We start from the raw sequence: 27949 nt of genomic DNA, 5'->3' as shown, positions 1-27949 counted from the left end.
AGCAAGATGTGACCTTGCAGGGTGAGCTCTGATAATCAAATATCCAATGGGTAATCTAGCCTATCTCCAGAAAGATACATAAAGAACCGGTAACACTGCTTTTTCTTCTGGGGAGAACAAGGCAGCTGAGTAAAAGGGGTGGGAGGGACCTTGTTTTTCTCTGGATTATACCCCTCTCTGCTGTTTTAATGCAATACCAAGTGATTGTAATATCTAATAAAAAATAAATATACTTCAGACTTGAAAGTGATTGTCGCGGTTCCAGGAATTGGTTCGAGGCTGGGGCAGAACCAGGAGCTGGCTTTGCGTGTGGTTTTCTCCTTTAGCTCCCCCTTCTCTGCCCACGAGGGGTGGGTGAAGGGATGGGACAGCAGACAAATGGACAGCCCTGCAGGCCAGGTCTCAGGTGGCCCCTGGAGCCGGGTGTCTCATCGCCGAGGCCTTCCACCAAGAAGGGCACACATCCTCCCTCTTCCCCTCCGGCTTCATCACAGATCTGAGTCCAGGAGAGACAGGTGTGGTTGGCACAGGCTGTGTCCTCCAGCACAGGACACTGTGTGCTCACCGCCCGCCAACTGGGCAGCCTGAGTGCACCGGCCTCAGAAGTTGTGTCAGCAACAAGAGCTACCGGGAGGGTGGGGAGGGTCATGAAGATGTGTGTGTGTGGCCACCCAGGGAGGTCAGGCATGGCTGAGGGGAGAGGGCAGGCCAAGGTAGGAAGGGGCAGATGACGAAGACAGCTTCATTCAGCCCTGGCATCCACAGGGAAGCCGGAGATGGCCACTGCCACTGCTCCTGGGCCAAACCTGGAGGGCCTGGTCCAGCATCCCCAGCCCAGCAGGTGCCCGAGGTCAGCATGGCCGGTGAGCCTCGGTCTGAGTGAGCCGCTGAGGCACAGGAACTGCAGATCTCAGAGCCGCCCGGGAGGTCTCCAGACCCTTCCCAGGCAAGCCTGGCCCCAGCGTGCCTCTACCCCAGACCCACAAGCAAGCCCTGTTCTCCCAGCCTCCCCTGTCTGCTCTTCCTTTCCCTGAAAATAGTCCCTCTGTCTAAACTGGGTCTCCAGTGACAAGCAAGCCTGCTTCCTGCTCGGGGGCACGCCTGGGCGACAGGACCAAGGCAGCACGGGGACGTGGGGAGACCCTGTGGGCGTGACTCCTGGCTCTGCCACATAACTCTCTAGGCCTCAGCTTCTTCATCTCAGGCCTTCCTACATCACAGCATTGTCACCAGGATCCCTCGAGGCACTAATTCATCCTGAAAGCACTTTGTAAAACGAGGCCTACGTGTCATCCGTTATTACGTGCTAGGTTATTACGCATCAGGTTATTGTCACCACGCTCGTAGCAAATGGGTGCTCATCCTAAATGGATGCCGAATGAAGCCTCGTCCTGAGCTGATGACGCCTCGAGGGTCCCTGAGAGGGTGGCAGGGCCCCGACGTTCCTCCCGTGGGCCTGGGCACTGAAAGCGAGAGGTGACAGCAGGAAGGGGAAAGTCCACCCTTCTAAAGGGATAAGGGACTTCCCTGGCGGTCCACTGGTTAAGACTCCGCGCTTCCACTACAGGCGACAGGGGTTCGATCCCTGGTAGGGGAAGTTCCGCATGCCACGTGGCGCGGCCACAAAGAAAACCAAAAAAACCCCAAAACCCATAAAGGGATCAGAAGGTCTGGAGACAAAGTGGGCTGGCATGGACAGAAGCAGAGGACCAAGGGGTGCCCCGGCCCTCTCTTCCCACTGGGCAGGTCCGTGGGAGGCAGGGCTCCGGGTCCCAGCGTTGTTCACAGGTCGCCCGTGCAGGGGAGCAGGGCTGATTCAGAAATGCCTAGCGCTACCCCAGCCCCAGGCAGGGCCTGCTCCCAGATCCTTAGGTGGCCCTGCTCTGCTTGCAGAAGAAGGGAGCTGGAGACCTAGGAGGGCTAGAGCAGAGGGAAACGAACGGGTGTGTTTTCTAGGGAGGGGTGGGGCACAGGAAGCTCCACGTGCCAGGAACAGGCTGAGCTCACTCACCCCTGGCCTTGCATCAGCTGCAGAGCTGGCAGCCAGGCCCTGGGAATTAGGCAGGAGGCTCCCAGGAGCCTCCTGGCCTTGCCTTTTGCTCTCAGGGAGAGGGTGACAAGGAGGAACAGGCAGCCTGGGTCTCCTCAGGCCCTCCACTTCCAGGTCACCCAGCTGTCCCAGCTCCCAGCTTCCCGGGCCAAGAACGGCCCATGTGATCAAGGGCGGGCACAGCTCAGGGCCCTAGGGGCTCACCCTGCCTGCCCAAGGTCTCCTTGCTGGAAGCCTTCCTAGAGTTGGTGGCACCTCCCAAGTAGATTTGGGGACTTTGGGGCTGGTTCCTCTCTGGCCTCTGACATCACCACGTTAAAAATGACCCTCTACCAAGAGCAGCAGGTGCTACAGACAAGGGCAGGATATATGTATTTCAGTGTGGCCTTCCACCTCGCACTTGATTTGTTAATGATTCATCTCAGGTTGAATGAGACAGGAATTTCACAGAGGGACTCCTGGTTCTGTTGTTCTCCCCAGGCCCAGCCACAGTGTTTGGGATTTAAAGCATCCCTGACAGCTGCTGACACCTCTTCTGTCCCTGGATTCTCTTGGGGTGCAAAAGTGTACTGGGGGGCGGGGGGACGGAGTCTGATTTTTTTTTTTTTAATTTTTTTGGCCACACCACCTGGCTTGTGGGATCTTAGTTCTCCCGACCAGGGATTGAACCTGTACTCCCTGCAGTGAAAGCAGAGTCCTACCCACTGGACCACCAGGGAAGTCCCAGAAGTCTGTTCTAAATGTAAGTGCAATGACAGCTCCCCTTCAGCTCCCCGATTCCCAGAGCTTCTCAATAAGGGCCTGTGGAGTTTAGGGGTCCTCCTGAGGGTCCCCATCAGCCCTCCTCACTCTCCAGCTCTCTTACAAGCCTCCTGCTCCAAGCCCATCTGGGGCTGACGTCTGGGGTGTCCAGAGAGCTGAGCTGAGGGCTGTGGGCAAAGGAAAGGTGACTTGCGAAGGGGGCCAGAGCAGAGTGACAGGCCAGAGCAGGAACATAAGGGCTTGTGGGGGACCTGGATCAGCCCTAACTTAGCGCTTCTGGCCTCCTGTGGACTTGGCTTCTAAGTCTCTCTCCCTCAGTTCCTTTCCATCTCCAGGCCTTATCCCCAGCTGAGGTGGTGCTAGAGAAAAAAATGTACGTGCCTGGCCCTGCCACCCCCCCATCCCCCCAATCACAGACCCCTCTCCCCTCCCCGGGCCTTAATCTCATCTACAGCATGAGGACACAGGACAAGACGGCTCCCCAGCTCAGGTGTCGTAGGAGTCTATGACATCAGCCTTCAGCCAGAACTTGGTCTGCTTTCGTGTTTTCCCCCTGCTCAGCCCCTGCATCGGTGCTTGTTCTTGATTTTTTGCTCCTCAGCAATGACCTTCTGTCCTTCTAACTTCCAGGTCTGCTTGGAGGCTGGGCTTGATCCCCTCAGTATCTTGGGACAAACGCTCGGCTCTTCGAGACCCACGTTTGCCTTTTATAAACTGTATCTCCTGCGTTATCATTTAGTCGAGCGCACTGCAGCCTGGGCGCTTCTCCCCAAGGGGCACAAGGAGAGCTCAGCGGGACGGCCAACCTTGTGGGGCTGAGCAGGGAGGGGCTGGCGGGGAGCTGCGCGGGGGGAGATCGAGAGGAGTGGTGAGGCAGGCCAGGTGGTGACAGAGACACGATCCCAGGCAGTGTGTACATGGCCCCGGGCCCTGGAGAGCTCGGATGACTGGACAAGCCCTGGGAGGTTACCTAGGCCAACCATCCTGTTTCTCCCACCCCATTTTATTTATTTTTATTTATTTTTGCGGTACGCGGGCCTCTCACTGTCGTGGCCTCTCCCGTTGCGGATCATACGCTCCGGACGCGCAGGCTCAGCGGCCATGGCTCACGGGCCCAGCCGCTCCACGGCACGTGGGATCTTCCCGGACCGGGGCACGAACCCGTGTCCCCTGCATCGGCAGGCGGACTCTCAACCACTGTGCCACCAGGGAAGCCCTCCCACCTCATTTTAAAGATGAGGCCCAGCAAAATCTAGTGAACTGAAAGAAAATATAATTTAATCCCCCAAAGAAGGAGGAACTTGGTTTCTCTTTAAAGGATGGCCCAATAAATGGAATCATTTTGCTTCAGGAAGAGCTCACTTCTCAGGTGGTGTTTTTCTCCTTTTGTGTCACCGACTGGTAACATCTGCATTGTGGTCCATGGCTGTCTGAAGACCGGACTCGGACACTACGTCCCTGAAATCCTTCTGCTCCCAACGCCCCTCTCTCCCCTTAACTAGATTTGCACAGTAAAGAAACATCTGGGACAACTGAGATTAAAAGCACTTTAAATATGACCTCAGTGGGAATCCCCTGGCGGTCCAGTGGTTAGGACTCGCTTCCACTGCAGGGGTCCCGGGTTTGATCCCTGGTCGGGGAACTAAGATCCCTCAAGCAGCACAGTGTAGCGAAAATAAACAAACAAACAAATAAATAAATAAGGAGTTTTGGTTTTTTTTAAATGACCTCAGTATCCCCATAGATGGTCACTAAAGCCATAAGGGCAGTAGAATCACAGACACTCAGAGTGGTGAGGGCAGGAACTCTGCCAGGGAGCCCTGGGCCGGGGCAAGGATGTCCTTCCTGCTACCACCACAGGGAGGTAGGTAGGTAGGTAGGTAGGTAGGTAGGTAGCTGGCTGTCTCCTCTCATATCCTTGGCACATGAGGAGAAATCTGGGAGTATTATTCTGGGAAGGCAGTGAGTGTGCTGGGCCCTACCCTAGTGGAGAGGTACGATCCTTAGAGGCTGGGAGTGAAGGTGGGGAGGGAGAGTCCTTCAGTAGGTGCGGAGAAGGAAAGGGACGTTAGTTTGGTGTCTGGCACATAGTATGCACTTGTCAATGGTGAGCGGAACGTGTGGTGTAGTTTATGGTGGATCTAGAGCCAGCCAGATGAGGCTGAGTTCTGGTTTGACCACTAACTGCTCTGTGCTTCACACAAATCCCTTGATGTCCCGAACTTTAAGGACACAAGTGTCTATAACAGGCAGGACTCTTCTTTACAAATATCAGAAGCCATACCCCCACTAGCTTAAACCAAAAAGGAAATTTCTAGCTCACACAGCCGGGCGGGGCACTGCAGCAAAAGCCGGGACCTTGGGACAGGACCCAACGTCTCCAAGACCATTTTTCTCCTCGTCATTGCCTGACTTCTGCAGACAGGCTCTGTCCACATGGCAGGGAAGATGGCCATTTACCGCCCAGTTCAGGTTTGGAGAGAGGGCATCTCTCTCTCAGCATCAATGTCTTCATCTCAGAGAAGGCTTTGATTGGTCCTGCTTTGGTCCCAGCCAGACCTAGGTCACAGGCCTGGTCCTGTGGTGGGGGAAGTGGGTGGTGTTACCAGGAGGAGGGGCGTAGGAAAGCCAGGCGGGCAGAGAGAACAATAATTATAGTACCAACAGTGCCTAAAGGTCACGTGTGTATGTATGTGTGTGTGTGTTGGGGAAACTAGAGTTAGGGGAGCCCAAACAGGCTTGGCCTATTCACAGTCAGGACTGTTATTAGGTACCAGTCATTCAGCTCTACTACACGTTAGGCTCTGTGTTAGGCTAAGCATATGTCATATATATATGCATAGCATTTCTTATTGTCACAACAACCCTAAGAAACAGGTATGATTAACCCCGTTTTAAAAGTGAGGAGACCAAGGTTAAGGTCACGTGGGCAGTGAGTGACTGAGACGGATTCAAAGTTGGGACTTTGGCCCCCGGATCCCATGTTTTTGCCCAGGGATCAGACTACCTCTTATTTGTTTTTATTTATTCATTTATTTTTGGCCGCACCATGCAGCTTGTGGGACCTTAATTCCCCAACCAGGGATCGAACCTGGGCCCTGGCAGTGAAAGCGCCGAGTCCTAACCACTGGACCACCGGGGAATTCCCAGACGGCCTCTTTAGAAACCAAAGTGAAAAGCTTGCTGGCCGGTTGCCTAGAGCGCATTCTGAGCCCCACAGGTGTGGTCTTGTCTGGGCGTGGCCACATTTTCAGGCCCTTCCCAGCTGTACACCTTCTTGGCTCCCACCAAGGAGCCAGGATCCCTCTAAAACTCACAGCGTTCCTTGATCAGGGCTTCCTTTGTAAGAGAAAAATCTAACCCAGTGCTTCCCAATAGAACGTTTTAGGCCCTTCCAGGCCATTGGAGACAGCAAAGCACTCTGGGTAATCCATGAGTTTCTTCACCAAATGGCATTTCTCCAAGGCTTGATCCCCCAGTCGGTGACCCTGCTTAGAATTGTCTAGAGTCTAGCCTGCTGGGTGAGGGGAAATGGAAAAGGGGGTGTTTGGAGGGTGACTGGCATGGTGAAAAACAAGGGGCGTCATCTCTCTCCGGATCACAGAAATATCTGCTGCTCCTAACTCTTCTCCCTGCCTCTGTGTTGCCCTCTCACCCACTCAGCACTCCACACCTAGAGCGATCCTCCCAGAATACCATCCCTCCTGCGCCCACTCCGGCTCAGAGCCTCAATGGCTCCCCTGTGCTCACCCTCATAACGGAGGCCTCCTGGTGTCCTCCGGACCCAGCCCCCCTCCACCAACTTCTCCAGCTTTCTCTCTTACCGCTGTCCCTCACACTCAGGAAGGCAAGAGACAACAACAGTACAGCCGTGCCTATATGTGGCTATTTGAATTTAAATTAATTGAAAATTGATGACATTATTGTTAAAAATTCAGTTCCTTGGTCACACTAGTCACATTTCAAGTGCTCTTGGGGTTAATGGCTACTGTACTGAACGATGCAGATACAGAACGTTCCTATCATCACAGAACGTTCTATTGGGAAGCACTGGGTTAGATTTTTCTCTTACAAAGGAAGCCCTGATCAAGGAACGCTGTGAGTCTTAGAGGGATCCAGGGTAGACTTGACCTATTCAGTGACTCTTCCAAGAAATATTAGGCACCTACTCTATTCCAGGCCCTGGATACACAACAGCGGGCAGTTGTAGCAGTTGGTCCTTTGGAGTGAAAAAGCAATTGCTCTCAGATGTGTTAAGTGCCTGAGCCCAGGCTGGGGCAGCCGGGAAGGCTTCCTGGAGAAGGGGACACGTAAGCACAGATCTGCAGTCTGAGGAGCCACTAGTGAGGCTGAGCTGCTCTCCAGACCACGTTCTTTTTGGCCCTCTGGGTCCCTTATCACAGACTGTCCCCACTGCCTGGACTACTCCTCTCTTTTTTCGCCAGGGAGGGAAGGAATGAGACTAGTCCCCTTAAAGTCAGTCCCCCAGCTGGGACTAAGCAGAGTCCCTGTTGAGCCACTAACTCCCGAGCTCTGTGCTGTGGCCTCTACTTCACCTCCCACAGGCCACGTGGCTTCAGGGCTATGTAAATTCAGGACTCGGTAAAAACAGGCTCTAGGGTGGAGGGCTCCTCCAGAGAAGTCAAACCTGGACGTCTGGTGGGGGATGCAGGAGTCTGACTGTATGCATTACCAAACTCAGGTTCTGCGGCTCACCGCTCAAAAGCCAATAATTTGAGAGGCAAGCGTCAGTAGAAAGGAAAGTTACTTTAATTAGAAAAGCCGGCAATCTGGAGAGAAGGTGGATTCATGTCCAGAGACCAACTCTATAGATTCTGCTCAGCCATGACATTTTTAAAGGGGAAACATGAGGGGGAAGAATCTCAGTGAATCATCGAGGCAGGAGGTTGGGTTCTGCATCACTCTCCACTGAGGGCAGACTGGCTGACTCTTCAGGTGTGATCTTGCCTGTGTGATCTGCCTGCAGGATTGCTAAGGGGGCAGTTGCGGAGAGAGAGCCAGTCATTTTTTAACTGCTTAATTCTTTATTCTTCCTTCTTTTAATTTAGAAAAAGAATCAACAAGTTAGACAAGGCATGGTGTGCATTCAGGAGAGATCAGAAGTTCGTTCCAATTGCTTAGCGATCTCATTCCTATAATTAGGTTCTTTTAAGGTTAGAGGGGAACAGAAATGGGCAAACAGGAAAGGGACAAAAGAGCTACTTTCAATTCCCCACTGTCAAATATCATTCCACTTCTATGGGACTACGGGCAACGGTCTATCTTCTGTAACTTCTTCACGCTGACAGAGGGCACAGTATTCTCAAAATGGAAGATGTCAGCCTGGGTCTGTAGCATCTCTTTGCGGACAATTTTACTTGCCCGCTTACATATACGGGCAGAGCAAGCTACAATCATTTTGACGCCCACAAAGACATAGACTATTATGAGCAATGATGTTAATTCTGTTCTCTTCTGGCCAGCTCTCGGAACTGTACTAGCCATAGATTCTGTACTGCTCAAGATGGAGCAGCTTATGTCATGGCTACAATGTGGTCATCATGCAGTTACCATTCTTCCTCTGGTGGCAGTTACAGTATCCGTAAAACAACTCAGGAATGTGTGCATCCAACACTGAGTCTATGACACTATTGTCCTAATCATTAACTGCTTGGTTTAGTACTGGGTTGCGGGGAGAACTGCAGGGTTCTAATCAATTCCATATGTACCCTGAGCCCCCCCCCCCAAGGTGGCCCCCCACATTCTCCAGCCCTGAGTTCCTACCTGAGTCAGCCCGGGGAAAGTGTAGAGTGGCCACTCCCATCCACCGCCTAGAGGGAGCCAGGGCTGGCTAACCGAGCAGAAGGAGGCTTCTTGGGGCCCCATCCCCACATACGGTGCACAGCAGTGCCCACCCTCACCCCGCCCTGTGCCAGCTGCCCACCCCGCTCTTCCTCCTGGTGCCCTGCTGTGTGAACACTGAAAGTGGCAGTTTGCTGACTGGAATTCACAGGTTCATTTGGGAAAGAAGGACCAGAGTGCAGCCCGTTAGGCCCTGCACTGTCCTCCCTGTCCACATGGACCGCTTCACTCAAGCTCCCCAACCATAGGATAACTGGGAGGGACAATTATCTTCACCTCTGTTACAGGAATTAAGATCGGGAGAGGGTAATTTGCCAGAGCCGGCAGTGGTGAAGGCAACCATCAACGCTCTCAGCCCAGCCTGGACCCCGTAGCGTCCACCCAGCCTCGTGTTTGCATTTCACCGCTTGCCCGCGGGGCCACCCTCCCTCACCACCTCCCCGGGGCTCCCTCGCTCCCACCCCGGCGCCCCAGGGCCTCGGGGGGATCGGGAGCCTCCCCGCCCGGCCTGGGCGCGCAGGGTCTGCCGGGGCAGAGCCGGGACCCCGGCCAGGGGCAGGAGTCCGAACCCTCCGTGCCAGCCCGAGCGCCGGCAGCCGCTGAGCCGCCCTTTGTTTCGCGACTTCTGCGGAGTCACGGTCACATGCGCTTCCGGCACGGGGTGTTCCGGGCGCCGCGCCAGGGCCCGGGGACGCCCCCGCCCCTCGGCCCAGCCCGCGCGGGGCCGCCCTCCTCCGCTCTCCCGCCTGCCCCGCCCGCGGGCCAGCGGCCTATCTCTGAGCCCCCAGCCCTGGAGCCTCCCTCCCCGGCCGCGCCGGTCGCGCAGCTGTGCTCCGATGGCCTCTCGTCTCCTCTGAACTCCGCGTGGAGCCTTCAATACCCAGATATCAACGGGGGTCCGCCCGTCTCCCCTACTCCAGACAACACCAAGGGCGCAAAATCAGGCGCCTCTCTCCCCGATGGATCGCTGTGCGGTAAATGGGTGGTGGTCAAGTACCGAACTCCATTCTTGTCGTTTCATGGGGTGGCCGTGCAACACCAAGCCTCTCTCCTCCCCCACCCCGATTCCCACAAACAGAAGGAAACAAAACTGAGCCACCCGGGGCGGCCACCACAGACCATCTAAGGGCCAAGGCCCCGGTCAGGGGCAGAACTGGGGCTGGCTCCTCTGTCCTGGCCTGGCCACCACTGCTCCGGCGCTCCCGGGCCCAGGCTGTGCCCTGGGGCACTTGCAAACCTTGGCGCCTCATGGAGGCCGTCTCTGCTTCACTCAACGGAATTCAAGAATTCATTCAACAGATATTTATTGAAAGCAAACTATGTTCAGGGCGACCAAGTTCCTTCCAGATGCCAGCCCCGTGTTAAGCCTCCTCCAGAATGTGAGAGGATTCCCTTTGTGTAGAAGCAGTGCCCTTACTATCTATCCCCCTGAGGCTCAGCTTCCCAGAGGAGGCCTTCATTCAGAGCAGCTTGGGAGGCCATGCCTGTCCCCTGATTCCCAGTCTTGGAGGTGCAGCAGGGAGTGGCAGTGCCAGGCTCTGGGTGAGCATGGGGTGGGATCTTAGGGACCCTTTCTGTCTCTGGACGACCCTTCCCAATGCCTCTCAGGGAGGCCTGCAGGGACTGGGGCACGGGATGGAGGAGCGGGAGCTGGCGGGGTGGAGACCTGGGAGAGGAGAGGGAGACAGCCCGAGGAACAAACTATGGAACCGGAGGCCGGGGTGCACGTGCGCTGTGGCGTCAGGGCTTGGTGGGGAAGAGCAGGCAGGTGAGCTGCCGGCTGCCGCTGTGTCTGTCCACGAGCGGTAGGGGGCGCTGCAGGTAGTGCTGGACCATGGCGGCCACGGAGGAGAAGAGCTGGACGGGCAAGCAGGGCATCAGTGAGCCTCATGCAGGGAGAAACTTCCTGAGGGAGCTGGGGGGCTCTGGCGAGGGAGCTTGTTGACATTTTTCTAAATATTTTCCTTCCTGTTTGCCCCATGAAGCCCCACTGCATTTTGCTTGCCCAATTCCAGGCCTTTCCTGTGATGGCGCCCGTGCGCATGTTGTTGGCCGGACTCCTATTTCCCAGGCCAGATGAAATAACTTTGAGGCCTCTGCCCGGGTCCTTCCGTGTGGGGAGCTGAGTGGTGACTGTCTCTAGTTTGCAGCCTAGCAAGTGCTGGGTGCAAAGTTGAGTCCTTGGTACAGACACGAAGCTGGACTACCTGGGCCCTGCCCTCCTCCCAGCTGGGTTCATACAAATGCCCCCACCTGGGCCCCATGCAGACCGGGCTCTTCACGAGGGGGTGTCTCCCCCAGAGCAGACTGGGCCTCTTCTCAAAGTGCTGGCTTCTGGGAAGGAGTTCTGGGCGCTGGCCACTGAGATTTCCACCCACTCCAGAAAAAGGCAAAAATGGGGGGCCTTCCCCAGGGCAGTGTTCCCGGCTGGGCCCAGGGGCTGCTCTGCTGTGTCTTGCCCTTCAGCCCCTACCTTTTCCAGTACCCACCTCCTCGTGGTTCCTGCCTTCCTGGCCCAGGGTGTAGTGGCGCCCGCCATCCAGCCGGCGGATGGGAATGTTGAAGACCCGGCCGTGGAGAAGTACTGCCAGGGTGAAGGGCTGAGAACCACGAGGGCCTGAGCTGGGGCGCACGGTGTAGGCCCCGTCCTGAGGAGGAGAGCCCATCGTCAACCTCACCTTCCAGCTATAGCCCTTACTCCAACCCGTGCCTGGCTGCTTCTGCCGGCTCAGCCAGCCTCAGTTCCTGGGCAGAAACGGTTTCCCAAGAAGGCGCAGGGGGCCTGAGGTGCCTCACCTTTTGGCGTCGGAGCAGGGCACTCTCAACAGCATGGCGGTCACAGTTCCCTGAGTACCAAGGCTGGCCCAGCAGATCGCCTTCCTGTACATACACACACAGCGGCTCAGCGATGTGCCAGGGCACTGGATCGGGGGTGGGAAGCAGAGAACCCCCAGGTTGCAGTTATTCGTGCTCACAGCCACTCGAGCAGAACAAAGATGTGTCCGCGCCTGGAGCTGCACACACGTGTTCAGTGGTGGACACCCACCCGAGAGGGCTTCTGGGTAGGGACTCGGGCTCTGCTCCCACGGGCCTCCCCCACCAGCCCTCTCCCAGCCCTTCCTCACCTCAGCAGCTGAGGCATTCTGGGTGGCAGCTACAGAGCAAAGAGAGGCTATCCTTCCTGCCGGAAGAAGCAGATTATAGCCCTGGGGCTGAGAGGGGATTAGGCCAAGGAGGCTTGGGGCCCAGCTGGGAAGGTTGGGGAGGTCACAGAGGGCGTGCAAAGGCCTGAAGCCCAAAGCGGGACACCCAGTGCTTCACTCCCCCGCCCCAGGGCTCTGGTAGGATCCACCGGCTAGGCTACGCGTGACCTCCAAGTGAGTGATTTTAAGGTACAGGTTGGGAGCTTCCTGATTTGGTGCAGATCCTGGAGAATGCCCAGGGGGTCCTCTGAGACCTCTCCGCTGGAGTCAGAGCTGCAGGGACCCCCTCAGTGAAGTGGGGTGCAGGGGGCTGGGAGGCAGTCTGAGGCCCGCAGGGGAGGCCCTGCCGGAGGGCTTGGGTTCATGCTGACAATGGCGGTACTCACCTTTAGAGGTGGCATTCGACGCTCCCTGGCACACAGGATGCTGGGTCAGAAGAGCTTGGCCCTGCAGGCCTGCTCCTTTGGGCCGGAAGTCCTACCCTGAGCCTCCCTCTCTCCATCCCAGCTCAGCCCACCACCAGCCCAACCCCCCAGCCTCTTACATTCTGAGCTTCCTGGGGGGCTGTGGTGGGCCTGTGGGGAGCGAATTGGGGAACAGAGCTCAGGGGCTTTACCTCCTTCAAAAGAAAAAGTCCAGTGACCCGATCCTGGAGATCCCAGGGTCAGGGCTGGGAAGCCTGGGTAGGCCCTTCAGGCCCCCAGCACACACCTGTGGCACTCACCTGGGCCCCACTGATGTCCTTGGTAGAGGGACTGGGGGCCTCAGGACTTGGGAGCTCAGAGTCTGAGGCAAGGCCGGGACTAAAACAGAGAGGGCAGGCTGAGCTGAGCACCAAGCGGGGAAATCCGGGTGACCGGGGCGGGGCAGGGGACAGCTTCTCCGCAGCCTGACTTTTGGGGAGCCCTTCCAACCAGGCAGAGCGCTGTCCTGGCTGCAACAGCTGGGAAGCCTCCCCCGCCCAAGCCCTTGCTCTAAGGGGGTCCCCTCCTTGGCAGGCACTGTGTGGGGCAGCCCGGACCAGAGGCGTCCATGTGGGTGTCTGAAGGCAGATGTGTGACGGTAGGGGTGCTGAGAGAGGACAAGGGCAGGAGATGGAGCCAGGAGACTGCATCGCGCTGCCGGTGGGCAGCAGAGGGCCTCAGGGCAGGATGGGGCGGGGCGGGAGGAGGGAGGGAGGGTTCACCTGGACTGGGCTCACCATCTCGGTAAATGTCCTCCTCGGGCTTCTTTGCTGGGCCCGGCACCTAGGGTAGGAAGGGGCGTATGGGACCCAGGGTTTGACCAGTGAGTGGGAAGGAGGACGAAGCCATCCCTTGGGGGAGCTACTGGCACCTCACCCCCCACCCCCACCGCGCCGCCCACAAGGTGGACCTGGAATGATTGAAAATGCTCCTTTGCCCGGAAGGGGGAGCCCATGAGCACCTCCCCCGTCCTGTGCTCAGAGAGAGTGAGCACCGAAGGGGAGCTCTGGGCGACGCCCTCCCCAGAAGGACACTGGCGGACGCCCCGCCAGGGCCTGTGGCAGAGGGGGAGAGGCTCGGCTCCGGGCCTTTTCCCTGGATTTAGGGATATTTCCTGGCCCTCCCAGCTCACGCATCACCACCACCACCACCACCACCACCAACTTCCTAGCCAGAATCCTAGAGTGAGGGGCCACTCACCGCCCGGTCTGGTGCACCCAGCTCTGGGAGGAAAAGGAGAGGCCCACCAGCCAGCAGCAGCAGGGAGAAAGAAATATCCTTGGAACTTCTCTGAGGGGATCCTCAGAGCCAGCTGTGAAGTCCCAGGAGAAAGCCATCCTCACCCCCCGATCGCCTTACTTCACACCCCCGGGGTGCCCCCCGCCTGACCCAGAGACCTCAGCAGGTGCAGAAGGGGCCCCGGAGTCAGGGACTCCGTGACCTCAGGCAAAGCATTACGTGTCACGGGGCCTCAGTCTCCTCCCCAACTGCCTGCCTCGAGGTGGGGGGGGCGGGATTGGCAGGTAAAAATGAGGAACAGCTGTGGCGGATGCAGCGACCGGACAAAGCATGAGATCAATGTAAGGCCAGCTCAACTTTCCCCCGGCCCCGACCTCATGGAGGTCAGGATTCCCCTTCTCGGGGTGGGGAGTAGGTGGGCCTCGGAAGGAGAGAGGACATCCCCATTACCTCGCCTCCCAAAGGGCCAGCTCTGCTTCGTGGCCTCCGGCGGGCTCCACGCTGCCTTGGGCTGTAGGCACAACGCGGTGGCGTGAGGGAAAATCGGGTGGGGGGCTATGGAGGGGAGCTGCGGGGTGGGAGGGCAAGGCTGGCCGGGGTGGGAGGCGAAGGGACTACGTATATCTGTGCAGCTTGAAAAACACTACAACACAAGCGTTTATGTGCAGAGGCGACCCTCCTCTTTGCCTCTATTCTGTGGCTCTTTCTTTGGTGTGAATGTCTCCCAGTTTTACCTTTTATTCCAATAAAATATATGATGAAAGTGGTAGCTCTCAAAGCCCACAAACGGGATCCTGGCGGAGGTGAGAGCTGGCCGCGACTGGCAGCTGAGTGAGGGATTTCTTCCCTCTGTAGGCAGGGAGGGCTGCACAGGCTTTAGGGTCCGGGAGGGGCAGCGGAGCTTCAACCCCCCCCTCACCCCCACCCCACCCCCGCTCCCCTCTCCCGGCTCAAGCGAGAAGGGTGAGTCTTTGGTGATGCTGATGGGGAGGGTGCAAGGACCAGGCCAGGCAGGTGGGAGGAGCGACTGTTAACGGGGCTCTGGCTTCTGACGCAGCTAATTTTTCAGGGGCCTCTTGAATGCAGACGTGGGGGAATCTTGCAAATGAGATGCCTCTTAGATTTACTCACTGGGAAATGGTAGCCTGGGGTGGGGCAGGTGGGGAGGCTGTTCATCATCTCGGGCTGGGGCTGCGGTGGCGGTGGTGGTGGTGACACGGGAGGGCCCGGGGCCAGAGTGATCTGGAAAAGACCCCTGAGCATTGTGACCCGGTGGGCTCCTCCCACGTAGGTTCCAAATTTCTTCCTGCCCCCCACCCAGCCTCTGTTCCCTCCTCCCTCCCTCACTCCCCTCTGTGCTCTCTGGCTTCCCGACAGCCCCGTCTCCATGGCAACTGGAGGCGGCCAGCTTCCCTGCCCCCACCTGGCCGAGCCTGGGAGCTGTCGGGGTGGGATGCCAGCAGCTGCCGGGGCTCTCCTGGCATCCCTACCCTTGCTCCGAGCTGTGCTAGGATCTCAGAGGGGGAACGCCAGGTCCCAGGGACCCTGTCAGGCCTCCTGCTTTCCCACTGTTGCCTTGGTTACACGGCCCCTCCAGGCTCCTCTCCCCTTCCCACTCATCCTCCTTCCCTTCTCCCCTCCCTCCCTCCCTCCATCCCTCTTTCTCTGCCCAGCCAAGAGGCCTCCCCTCGCTGCCCCAGGCCAGACAGAGGGAGACGAGGCAAGGCCTGGGCCCTCTTCCCTTGTGGGGACCCTCCCGTCCTTGACCACCCGACCTCCCTGCCTCAGCTTCCCAGCCCTCACCCAAGTACAAAGAGTCCTCCTGAGTGCCAGGAAGGCGGGCGGGGGCTGGGTGGCGGAGCAGAGCCTCACAGGGGGACAGCTCATATTTATCCTCCTCTTCTTCCTCCTCCTCCTGGGCTTCTGGGAAGGGATGCTGAGCACAGGGAGGACGGAAGAGATGCAGGAGCCGTGGTGGCCGCTGCCTCCCCCCACCCCCACCCCGGCTCCGCAGCTGAACCTACCCTGCGTCTCCAGGTCCCTGGGGCAGACAGAGGAGATGGGCAGGGGTCATCTTTTCTCCAAGCAGGGGAGTCTGGATGGGAGGCTGGTGAGACTGTCCTCATCTCCTCGTGGCCCAGTCCCTCTCTAGCACAATGACTTACTCTCTCTCCAAAATATAATAACCCATCTGCACTCTTACAGTGGCCTCAAAGGAACCATTCATGGTGGGCCTTTCCAACACTGCAGCAAGACCAGTGAGGCGTTTTGGAGATAAGGGGGTCTCACAGCCTGTTCCACCTATGCCAGTCCCCTACCCCATGCATCCCTAATTCTGACCGAGACAGGTGGAAGAGCTAGGCCCCAGTGACTTAGCAGCACCGGACTATAATGGGCAGGAGGTATCCAGAGTCCTCAGGGGAGACTCGACTCGCAGGGGCTCCTACACATCTGGGGGTCGGTCACTTACCTGCACATCTTGGGGGTGGAAGGTGTGGCCCCAACCTGCAATCAGAGTCCAGTCAGCTCTGCCCAAGGGGCCCTGTGTTTGTGTCAGCCAGACCATGCACGACCCTGGGACATTCACATCCATGACGGTATGAATGGCGTCCCCTGGAGTTGTGTGACGGCAGCCTGGGACCAGGGCAACAGGAGGAAGAGTCTGGGGGCAGAGCTAGTGCCTGTGGGAAGCTGGCAGTGGGGGAGCCCTAGTGTTCCCAGGGGGTGGAGGTGCATGAATAGTCTCACTGGGCATGGAGGGCCCAGGCAGAACCAGCACCGCTCTAAGGATGCCTGTGCCCAGGAAAGGGACAGCGAGGTGGAAACGAGAGGAGGGTAGAGCAAAGAGAGGAGCCCAAGGACTCACCTGGCCTTGCTCCTGCTGAGCTTGTCCTGGAAAGAGTCAGGGAGGAGAATAAGGGGGTGGTCAGTTCAGGTGGGATGTCTCTCCCTGCCCGGAGTCCTGGGCCCCAGGGGTGGGCAGGTCTGTGCACCTGGGGCTGCCCCCAGAACCAAGTCTCACCATGGCCAAGGTAAAGGAGCTATGCCTCCCCAGGGTCCAGGTTCTGCCACAAACGGCCTGGGGACAGGGGCCCTATTGTTCCCGTCATTTGCATTGTGCAAGCACCAGGAAGGTGGGCCTGCTGTGGCCTCCAGCCCCAGACCAACTTCGTCCATGCCACTCCCAGGGCCCAGCCCTAGCTCCCCCACCACTGCATCCCACAGCTGCATCTCCTGCCCCCTGCCCCAACGGAGGAAGAGCTTCCTCCTCAATGCCCAGGCCCGCAAGGAACAAAAGCTTCCTGGTCAATGTCGCCTCCTCCCAGAGATTCAGACTCAGGAAGAGCCAGACCAAGCCCTTTCCCAGTTCACGGAAGACAGGGTATTAATGGCAGATCCAATTAAAAACAGGAGACCATCCCTGCAGACACTTTTCTTAAATCCTTTGTGCCTGCTGTCATTTGCTGGTGAGTGATGATCAATGATCAAGATGGAGGTTAGTGAAAAGCTCAGAAATACACACTTGTATTGAGTTCGACAGCTTCCTTTCTTGGTGGAGGTAGTTATTCATTCAGTAGGTAGTTATCGAACATCCACTATACACCAGGCACTGTTCCGGGTGCCGAAGGTGCTGTAGGAAAGTTAAACAGGCGGGCATTACACATGAATTTCCTCACTGGATTCTCACAATAGCTTCGTGATGCAGGTCCTAATTTTATCCCTGCTTTGCAGATGAGAATGAACGTATTAGTCAGCTCGGGCTGCCATCACAGAGTACCACAGGCTGGGTGGCTTAAACAACAGAAATTTATTTTCTCACTGCTCTGGAGGCTAGAAGTCCAAAATCAAGGTGCTGTCAGGGCTGGTTTCTGGCGAGAGCTCTCTTGCTGGCTTGCAGATGGTCAGCTTCTTGCCGTGTCCTCATATGGCCTTTCTTCTGTGCATGCAGGGAGAGAGAGAATTCTGGAGAGAGAGAGATTTCTGATCTCTTCTAATAAGGTCACCAGTCCTATTGAATCAGGGCCCCACCCTTATGACTTCATTTAACCTTAATTACCTTCTTAAAGGCCCCATCTCCAAATATAGTCACACTGGGGGCTAGGGCTTCAACATATGAATTTGGAGGGAGACACAATTCAGTCCAGAGCAGTGAGACTCTGAGAAACGGAGTGACTTTCCCAAGGTCATACAATTAGTAAGTGTTGGAGGTGGAATTCAAGCCAAGGTTTGCACAACCCACAGCCTGTGCACTAACCACTGGGATTCCTGTATCTCATCTAGGATTGGGTCCTGACCCTCCTTTCCTGTGATGGAATTAGAAACATCAGTAATCACTGGTTTCCTTAGGGAGCCCAGAACTTCCCGGTGCTCTGTTACCCGAGTGAATTTTGGAACTCTGACTTCTGAGAAGTGTTGAGGCAAAAAGAAAGGGCAGGGCCTGGTGTCTGACTCTGTTTAGACCAGGGAATGAGGGAACACAGAAGAGGATCGTGAATATAAGATCCTTCTAGGACACTGTAACTTTCCTGTGGTTATCATTTTGGTGATGTCCTGGCTGTTGGCACAGAGGAAGAATGAAGGCCATGAACCTGCATCTTTGGAGGCCATGGGGCTGGGGGAACTGGGGAGAGGGTCCAGGGTTGGAGCTGGCCACAGTCTTCAAAGGCCACACGATTCCTGAGACCTGCAGGCAAACGGACACTTAAGAAGCTATGAACTCAGCCATAAAAAAAAAAAAGAATGCCATTTACAGCAACGAGGATGGACCTAGAGATTATCATACTAAGTGAAGTAAGTCAGCCAGAGAAAGACAAATATCATATAATGTCACTTATATGTGGAATCTAAAAAATAGTACAAATTGGGAGTTCCCTGGTGGCCTAGTGGTTAGGATTCCGGGCTTTCATTGCTGTGGCCTGGGTTCAATCGTGGCATGGCCAAAAACAGAAACAGAAAAAAATCTTTAAATAAAACTTAAAAATAGTATAAATGGGGCTTCCCTGGTGGCGCAGTGGTTGGGAATCTGCCTGCCAATGCAGGGGACGTGGGTTCGTGCCCCGGTCCAGGAAGATCCCACATGCTGTGGAGCAGCTGGGCCCGTGAGCCATGGCCACTGAGCCTGCGCGTCCGGAGCCTGTGCTCCGCTAACGGGAGAGGCCACAACAGTGAGAGTACAAATGAACTTATTTACAAAACAGAAACAGAGTCACAGACATAGAAAACAAACTTATGATTACCAAAAGGGAAAGAGGGGAGAAGGATAAATTGGGAGTATGGGATTAACATATACACACTACCATATATAAGAGAAACAACAAGGATTTACTGTATAGCACAAGGAACTATATTCAATATCTTGTAATAAACTATAATGGAAAAGAATCCCCTAAAAACTATATATACATACATGCACACACATATATATGGCCAAATCACTTTGCTGTACACCTGAAACTAACACAATATTGTAAATCAACTATATTTCAATAAAAAAGAAGCTATGGGGACTTCTCTGGTGGCAAAGTGGTTAAGAATCCACCTGCCAATGCAGGGAACACAGGTTCGAGCCCTGGTCCGGGAAGATCCCACATGCCACGGAGCAACTAAGCCCGTGCGCCACAGCTACTGAGCCCGCGTGTCACAACTACTGAAGCCCGCGCGCCTAGAGCCCATGGTCCGCAACAAGAGAAGCCACTGCAATGAGAAGCCTGCGCACCGCAACGAAGAGTAGCCCCCACTCACAGCAACTAGAGAAAGACCGCGCACAGCAACGAAGACCCAAAACAGCCAAAAATAAATAAATAAATTTATTTTTTAAAAAAAAGAAGAAGCTATGAAAAGTCATTGGGGGTGGCTTAAGGGGGGCCCATTTGGTGTCATGGGAAAAACTGTGCAAAGAAAAACAAAGAATCCAGGCTTGGAGTCAGGGACAAGCATCTCCTCCCGACCTCCACTCCCCAGCTGACCTTTGTTCCACATTTGGGCCATAAGGCAGGGGGCAACTTCCCTCACCGAGGGGACCTGCTGTCAAAGTCAGCAAGATGCTCTAGACACCAGCCCGCTGCAAAGTCCAAACTGAGTGGGTTTCCCAGTCCAGACTGCCCTTGCCACAGCCACCTCCTCCTTCTGTTCAGGGCTTTGCATAGGCAAATGCCAGGGCCTGGGTGAGGGAAAGAGCCCCAGGCAGAGGGTGGAATCCATGCCTTCTGGGTGGGGGCACTGGCCTGGGCAGATGAGAGAGAAGAGGATGGAAGGAGGCTGCCTCACAGCTTTGTGTCACCGCAGCCAGCCCTGTAGCACCGTGCTTCCTGCTGATGGCACAGGCAGATTTGGACAACCTCTTTCTCCATCTTTGGCACAGGACTGTTTTCTGTACAATCATAGCTATTCCCTCGGGATGAATTCCTAGAAATGGAATTACTGGAAACTCACATTTCAAAGGTTCCATTGCCCCATTGTCTGGCAGCACCTGAGTGCCAGTTTTATGGTCCTTCCGTAGCACACAGTGATTCTCCACATTTTCCAGATCTCAGCTGCTGATCTCCAGTAAGAACAGGCCATCGTTTTCAGGCCCAACATAGTCTAAACCCACCCTAAGAAAACAAACAGCTCTCTAGAGCAGTGTTCCTCCACTTGCATGATCACAAGAATCAGCTGGAGGGCTTTAAAAGTCTTAGGCTCCCAGACCCTCCCTGAGAGCTTAAGAATGGGATGTTCCAGGAGGGAAGTGGGAATCTGTATTACTTTAAACAAGCATCCTAGATCAAGCTTATGATCAGTCAAGTTTGAGAAACGCTGCTCTAAGGGAAACGTTCTGAGAAGATGTGACTCCTAGGACATCTTTAGAATCACACTCAGCCCTTAGCTCATGGGGAACATGGGGGTGGCCAGCAGAGAAGAAACAGGACACAGACCCTACCCTCCGGGGGACCCTCCGAGTGACGGAGAGGCCCCAGGAGACATTCAATCTCTCTGTGCTGCTGTCTCCCCCTGTGTAAGTGGGGGTGGGAACAAGGCACTCCTTGTGGTGGAGGCGCTTCTGTTGAATGAGATGAAACACATGAGACACACAGCACATGTGCGGTAAATATCAGCTCTTCCTGAGTAGGTGGTGCCACCGTCCATGGAGTTGTTGCCAGCAGACAGGGAAGGTGGCCAAGGCTGGCGGGGGTCCCCGGTGTGAGCGACGTGGGAAGCATTGTGAACAGGAGGGGGTGATTTCTGAGGACCTGATGGAGGACAGGTAAGCAGGCTGTGGCCAGAGGTCTCAGAGGTGAGAGAGTGCAGGCTGCAGAGCAGGGGAAGCTGAGGTGCGGTGGCTGGACCCCTAGAGGCTGAAGGTCTGCCATTCCCACTGGCTGTGGATCACTTCCTGTGTTTGGGGCCACTTCCACCGTATGAATCCTTGCCTCCATTCACAGAAGCCAGATGAGGCCTTCCCAGCCTCTCTTATGGCTGGGGTGCAGGCATTCTGCCAGTCAGATGCCCCCATGCTGGGCTTTGTATCCAAAGCAGGCATCAAGAGGCATCCACCCGGGACTTCCCTCGTGGCACAGTGGTTAAGAATCCGCCTACCAATGCAGGGGACAGGGTTCGATCCCTGGTCCGGGAAGATCCCACACGCCGCAGAGCAAATAAGCCCGTGCGCCACAACTACTGAGCCTGCATGCCACAACTACTGAAGCCCACGCGCCTAGAGCCCGTGCTCCGCAACAAGGGAAGCCACCGCAATGCGAAGCCCACGCACCGTAACAAAGAGTGGCCCCTGCTCGCCGCAACTAGAGAAAGCCCGTGCGTAGCAACGTAGACCCAAAGCAGCCAAAAATTAAATAAATAAAATAAAATAAATACATTTATCTAAAAAAAAAGATGAAGAGACTCTGTCTCTTATTAAAAAAAAAAAAAGAGTCATCCACCCTAGGGAGGAGGTGACAGCTATATCCTGTTTCCAGAGGCCAGGGAGGCTGAGATCCCAAGGGGTACCACCCAGGGCCAGGATCAATAGTGTTGGCCCAGAGGTGCCTCCACTAGGCCAGCTTGGCTGTGGCCTTTGAGACATTGTTCCTGGCTGGTTCTCTGGTTCTCCTGGAGATGTGGTGAGCTACAGAATATTTTTAATAAATTATTTTCCAGCCTAAACTAGCTAAGGTTGGTTTCTCTTACTTTCAGTGAAGAAATCTAACTTAGGGACACAGCATCAGTGGGATCACCACATGGATACCAAGAAGCCCAAACTGTGAGGCGAGGTACAGGTGTCTCATGGGAAAGTGGGACCAGGTAGCAATGAGTATCATAGCTTTACATTTCTATACTCTTGGGCCTTTTATATGACAAGCATTAATTAATTTTATAATTTAAAAATATCAGTCAGTACAGATTAAAAGATAAAAAGAAGGAAAGAAGAGAAAGAAGGAGGGATGACCTGGATTTCAACCACGAGGAAGCACCAAGAGAAGGACAGCCTAGGAGAAGGTAGGGCCCTGGGAGTGGGGGTCAGGGCCAAGGGGAGTTCCGGGGTGTGGGGCTGGGGCCACCACAGGACAGCCAGGTCCCCTAAGCCAGGGAAGTAGGGGGAAAAGTGGGGAAATAAAAAAAGAAGCATGCTGTTAAGACAAGGATTCTTCTCCGGGGAGAATGGGAATCCATCGGGGCAAGTGGCAGGGGTGGGGTAGAAAGAGGGAAGGAGAACTTTCTGACCATGAGTTAGGGCCTCAGAGGATGGGGAGGGGAGAGCAGGTCCTGTGAGGGGTGAGGGAGAATGAGTGAGTCCTCAGGCTATTTTGACGTGAGCAAGTAGTCAAGTTAGAGGCCCAAGAAGCTCCTAGGGAGGGGCCTGAGGCCAACTGAACTGTCTGTGATTGGGTTAAATTTAACGTCGGGGACCATGTTGAAGGAAGGTGGTCGAGAGGAGGGAGAGAAGGGGTCCTCCAGTGCTGAGAAGCGGAGGGCAATGTTGGGGCTGCTTTAGCACAAGCTGGCAGAGGTCCCTTCTCCTCCCCCCCGCCGCTGCCCTCCCAGGCCTGCTGACTCAGCCTACTCTGGTGGCAGCTGTGACACACGACAGAGGGCTGAAGCACGGACGACACACAGACCAGCCTCCTAAGAGGGGTCTCTGGCCCCTGTCCCCCCACTGGTGCACGATCATGGATGGCTGCAGCTTCAGAGGTTTGTGACAGACTCTCCTTCCATCTCTCTGAAAGTAGATACAAAACTTGGTGTGTGGTTTGTGTTTTTCTGGGGGGCAGTGCACGAGATTTCTATAGATTCGCCAAGGGTTAGGGTCGGGGCTGAGGCTGGTTTTCCCTGGCCTCTAGGGTAAAGTGCACAAGCCGGCACTGCCCTGGTCCCCTCTGCCCCTGCTGGGGTGCTCCGTCTCTGTCCCACACACCCTGCCCGTCCCTGTTCGGGAACTTGCTCACAACAGGTTCGTTCATGATGTAGCTCTGCCTGGAATCCTTGCGTGGCCCTCCCCACCATGGCTCCTTGAATGGAGACAAAGGCTTCTTGTTGCCTGGTAAGATCAGCCCTACCTACCTCTCCAGCCCCAGCCCTTCCATTTTCTCCCCACAGACTCACTCACACTCACCTTCTCTCTGTGGTTCCACCATGACTAGGCCCAGTTGGCCCATTCTGCACTCTGTTGACTTAAGGAAATTTCAGGTGGAAGGAATTTAGATATTTATTGTCCTTACAGAATATGACAGAGAGAAAGCACTCTTAAGTATAGCAAAACATGGAAATTCCCTGGTGGTCCAGTAGTTAGGACTCTGCACTCTCACTGCTGAGGGCCTGGGTTCAATCCCTGGTCGGGGAACTAAAATCCTACAAGCCACGTGGTACAGCCAAAAAAAAGAGAAAAGTATAGCAAAACACAGTTAAAAAAAAAAAAAAGAGAGAGAAGAAAAGAAAGAACAAAGGACTTTCTTATAGTATGTTATACTTTAAGAATTTTAACCAACCCCCACAAAGTCCACTCTCGTGGACTCTGCAACTGGCAATCTTCACAGATGGTGCAAGCACCTTGTGCCCCCCAGACCCCAGCCCTCTCCCTCCACCTCAACTCCTTATCTTGCAGATCACCAGAGCTCCTTTAGGTGTCTTTAAACTTGATGCATTAGCCCACTGCTGAGATTCTGCCCTTGGGAGAACCCAACAGATGTCCCGGTAGCAGGAAGGCTGGGTAAGATGGGGGCAGGATGGCTGCGAACACTTATAATAGTACCTGGCTCTGTTCATCTCTTTCTAGTCTCAAACAGTCTCCTTACCTGGGGGCTGTGCACTTGCCTTTCTTCTGCAGGAACACTCCCGCCCCTTGCCTTCCTCTTCCTTCAGGCCACAGCTGAAGTCACCCTCAGCAGGGGTCCCAGACCACGGCAGTCTGTCCCCGACACACTCTCTGGGCTCCCACCGTAATTAAATCTATGGGTACATATCAGGCCTAGACTGTGGACTCCCACTCAGCTGTAAGAGCTCTCAGTGGGTAGCAACTGTGTCTGTCCAGTTCACTGCCAAATCCCAAGTGCCCGGCCCACAGCTTGGCACAGAACAGGCTCTCAAAAAATATTTGCTGTAGCTGCACTCATTCTTTACCGCCTGCTCAAAGACCCCACCTCTCGCCAAACAGCCTCCGTCTCTCTCCTCTGAAAGGCCCATGGCTTGCTCCTAACCCCCGTGCCTAGGCTGAGCACAGCGTCCTGAGGCCCTTTCCCTGTTTATCTGCTTCTCTAAATGCAAATGGTTACCAAGGACTCTTCTCTGGGTACCTTTGACCCTGCCCTCACTCTACTGGATCCTTTCCTCTATTTAACTTAATGAGTGGAGTGGGGGGCATCTATTCTTCCCCCCCCCACTCTCCCTGCACTCCACCCCACCCCACCCCCGCCCCCGCCTTGGCCAGATGTAGTATGGCCCTGCTTAGCCTTCTTCCTTCTTCAGCTCATATCCGGAGAGCCAGGCATCTCCTGTTGCCGTTGCTTCCTTGTTCCCTTCTCTCAGGACTGATGAGCAGAAAGAGTATGGACAACTGGCCTGCCTTCTACCCTCCCCCTAGGAGAGACCTGGCGCTGCCACTCACGGATGTGTCTTCATCTGCACATCCTTCCTTGATAGGTGTGGAGAGCCCTGAGATCACCCTCCCCACCTTTACCAACGGAAAAGCTGAGACCAGAGTGGAGATGGATGCTGGGCCTTGGGCCAGAGCCATCTAATTATGTACACAAGACCAAAGTCCTCAGTGCCTCCCACCCCGTCGTCCCGGCTGCTCTACGGACCTGAGCGGTTGTTCCACCGCAAAGGGCGGCCCCTGGTGGTGAGAAGAAGCGTGGTGGCCTGTCCCTCACCCCCTAGACTGGCTGCCAGAGGAAAGGGTGTGGCCTGCAGGACCACCACCAAGGGCTTCATCCAGTTGTCGGTGCAAGAAAAAATCAGCAGGAATCTGTGAAGTTCTACACAAATGAAAGATTAGAAAAATATGTACAAACAGTATTCAAAACCTTAAAGATAACTTCAACTATAATTCCACTGTAGGTGGAAGGTGTTACTAAAACAATGAATTTGTTTATGGTTTTTAAATGCCAGTTTAAACAAACTTTTATTGAAAGCATTTGTGCGCTAAGGCTCTCTCTCCCCAAATGGGAATCGTGCTGTTGCCTCAGGATGTGTAACCAGTATAGGTGCAGGTACTTTCAAGTATAGAATATGTATGTTCCTGAGTCGCTCCCAAGGCCCTGAGGGGGAAAGAACCCAACTTTTGGGGCACCTTACCCTTAGACACATTTTCTGTCATGACTTCATAACACTGCCCTGTTACTTTAACTGCACCCTGCTGGCTGGATCTTCAGGAAGCAGGGATAGGCATTAAATGGCTTTGGCATATCCTTGGGCAAGTCACACAGGCTCTTACTGATTCAAGAGTCTGGTGCTAAGTCCTGGAATGCAGGAGAGAATGGGCTCTTATAAAGACTGCACTGATGGGGCAAGGGCTGTCTCCAAGTTTCTATGGTAACTATCTCTCATCTCTAGGGGCAGAGGGGCTACTTAACAAAAAGATGGTTGTCTAGTTACTGAACCCAGGTTTGGCTGCTCCCTATTCAGAAGCCAAAAATTTGAGAGGCAAGTGTCAGTAGAAAGGAAAGGTGCTTTAACCAGAAGAGTGGGCAATCTGGGGAGAAAGTAGACTCGTGTCCAGAGACCAACTCCAAAGATTCTGCTCAGTCGTGACAGTTTTTAAAGGGAAACATGAGGGGGAAGAATCTCAGTGAATCATCGAGGCAGGAGGTTGGGTTCTGCATCACTCTCCACTGAGGGCAGACTGGCTGACTCTTCAGGTGTGATCTTGCCTGTGTGATCTGCCTGCAGGATTGCTAAGGGGGCAGTTGCGGAGAGAGAGCCAGTCATTTTTTAACTGCTTAATTCTTTATTCTTCTTTTTATCTAGGAAAAGACTCAACAGGTTAGAGCATAAGTCAGGAGTTAGTTTCAATTCCTTAGTGAACTCATTCCTGTAATTAGGTTCTTTTAAGGAACAGAAATGGGCAAACAGGAAAGGGGCAAAAATGTTTTCAGTCTTTTTTTTTTAATTTTTTTTTTTTTTTTTTAACTTTTATTTATTTATTTATTTATTTTTTGCGGTACGCGGGCCTCTCACTGTTGTGGCCTCTCCCGTTGCGGAGCACAGGCTCCGGACGCGCAGGCTCAGCTGCCATGGCTCACGGGCCCAGCCGCTCCGCGGCATGTGGGATCTTCCCGGTCCGGGGCACGAACCCGTGCCGCCTGCATCGGCAGGCCGACTCTCAACCACTGCGCCACCAGGGAAGCCCTTTTTTTAAAATTTTAATTTAATATTGGAGTATAGTTGATTAACAATGTTGTATTAATTTCAGGTACAGCAAAGTGATTCAGTTATACATATACATGTATCTGTTCCTTTTCAAATTCTTTTCCTATTTAGATTATTACAGACTATAGAGCAGAGTTCCCTGTGCTCTACAGTAGGTCCTTGTTGGTCATCTATTTTATATATACCAGTGTGTACATGTCAATCCCAATCTCCCAATCTATACCAGTGTGTACATGTCAATCCCAATCTCCCAATCTATTCCCCCAACCACCCTTCCCCACTGTTTTCAGTCTTAACAGAAATACTTGGAAAACCAAGCCTTTGAGAACTTCCCAGGCAGCAATGGACATGCTTAGAGACCACCTAACCAGTACATATGACCCCTACTCCAGTTACCAAAGGGAATCTGGGCGTCCTACTTTGAATATCCTTTCTAGAGTTGTTTCTAATTTTTCCAAGATTAAATTTAGGAATATGTCTAGGAAGCAGCTGGTCTCCACCCAACTACAGAATAATAAACTCTCACTGACATTACAGGGTCGTGGCTATACCGTCATAAACTAAGTATTTTCCTATCTACCTTGATGATCAGGGTCACAGCAGTATATGGCCAGATCAGAAAGTGTAAACTCTGAAAATGGGGTTGGAGACAGAAAGTCCAATGTGTTGCTGGCCACTGCGGTGTCACTGCTCCTGATACAGGTGTAACCTGAATCCTCACTTGGGAGCCAGAAATCAGCTGAGAAGAGGCTTCAGGAGAGAGACTGCCCTGGCCCTGGAAGGTGGGTGAAGTGGGGCCTCAGCACTGCGCATCCCACCAGACAGGCTGGACCCTTGAGCTCCTGACTGGCACTGAAGGGCTTGGGTAAGTCCCTGCTGTAGTGTCTCAGTGGATACTTACGCGACCCGGGAAGTTAGGACAAGAGTCCTGGCGCTTGACGCTGAGGTGTGAGCACTTTGAGAGCCAGCATACTGAATGAGTGCCCTGGTTATTACTTCCGGTCGGCGCCTCAGTGTTATCTGGCTCTGCCATATAAAGCTGATGCCTGGGCGCAGGGCGCTGAGAGCGGTCACACAGCGTGGACCGAACATCCTGACCTATACCCCAGAACTCAAAGGACCCTGGCCTTCCCTGGGCTTCTCCAGGAGGCCTGCAGGCCACACAGAGACCCCAACAGGCTTAGTCCTGCCTCAAGGTCCGGGCTGCTCCTCGCTCCAGGAAAAGGGAGTTCGCTCCAGGCGATGGAGGAGAGGGTCAAGGAGGCAGACTCTGCGTCCCTCCAAGGCAGCTGGCCCAAGCGTCCACCGGCCATCCCCTTCCCCGGCAGTCCCAGCCTGGTAGGGAGGGCGGGGCTCTGGATCGCTGAGAAGTGCTCGGGCCGGCGACCCCACGGTGGAGCAGTGTGTGCGGGGGCGGGGAGCCAGGCTGCGGGGAGAGAAGGGCCCTCTTCCCCACAGCAGGGGAGCCCACACCCCGCACCGGTAAGCCCACCTCGCCAGACGCTGACTTCCGGTCGTGAGCGCCACCCTCC

General features: G+C 54.8%; 1 protein-coding gene and 1 non-coding gene across 6 annotated transcripts; both read right to left on the bottom strand.

Annotated features, from left to right (window-relative positions):
• Positions 1 to 5882: 5882 nt before the first annotated feature.
• TRNAE-UUC lies at positions 5883 to 5954 on the bottom strand. Its single transcript has one exon. It is a non-coding gene; the product is annotated as a tRNA-Glu (tRNA).
• A 4013-nt stretch (positions 5955 to 9967) lies between these two features.
• On the bottom strand, positions 9968 to 27925 carry SH2D6 (SH2 domain containing 6). Of its 5 annotated transcripts, XM_032653631.1 has the most exons (17): positions 27319 to 27925; positions 18170 to 18264; positions 17401 to 17517; positions 17104 to 17211; positions 16447 to 16472; positions 16051 to 16085; positions 15605 to 15621; positions 15384 to 15516; positions 14712 to 14822; positions 14031 to 14091; positions 13542 to 13564; positions 13079 to 13124; positions 12589 to 12680; positions 11800 to 11855; positions 11471 to 11595; positions 11164 to 11322; positions 9968 to 10531 (listed from the first exon to the last, which is right to left on the bottom strand). In XM_032653631.1, exons 4-17 carry the CDS (start codon positions 17149 to 17151, stop codon positions 10279 to 10281), a joined length of 1185 nt encoding a protein of 394 aa, XP_032509522.1. In that variant the 5' UTR covers positions 17152 to 17211; positions 17401 to 17517; positions 18170 to 18264; positions 27319 to 27925; the 3' UTR covers positions 9968 to 10278. The 5 variants fall into 5 exon arrangements, with proteins under 5 accessions (XP_032509522.1, XP_032509520.1, XP_032509525.1 ...); XM_032653629.1 differs by having other exon boundaries at positions 17104 to 17543; XM_032653634.1 differs by having other exon boundaries at positions 11471 to 11554; positions 17104 to 18264.
• Between the last annotated feature and the right edge of the window lie 24 nt (positions 27926 to 27949).

The sequence above is a fragment of the Phocoena sinus genome, chromosome 13 (assembly GCF_008692025.1).
Source record: "Phocoena sinus isolate mPhoSin1 chromosome 13, mPhoSin1.pri, whole genome shotgun sequence".
Lineage (NCBI taxonomy): Eukaryota > Metazoa > Chordata > Mammalia > Artiodactyla > Phocoenidae > Phocoena > Phocoena sinus.
Note: the sequence above shows the minus strand (reverse complement) of the source record. Positions and strands in the feature narration are given on the sequence as shown.

Bases quoted from the DNA above. Each gene is read 5' to 3' on its own strand.
- SH2D6 (XM_032653629.1), bottom strand. From the start codon at position 17,151: ATGAATAACTACCTCCACCAAGAAAGGAAGCTGTCGAACTCAATACAA. The intron at 14,823-15,383 runs GTGAGGGCTGGG...GGTCTTTTCCAG, and splicing joins GGAGGACTCTTTGTACTTGG to ATCACTCTGGCCCCGGGCCC. The intron at 11,596-11,799 runs GTGAGGAAGGGC...CCCCCGATCCAG, and splicing joins AGAATGCCTCAGCTGCTGAG to TGCCCTGGCACATCGCTGAG.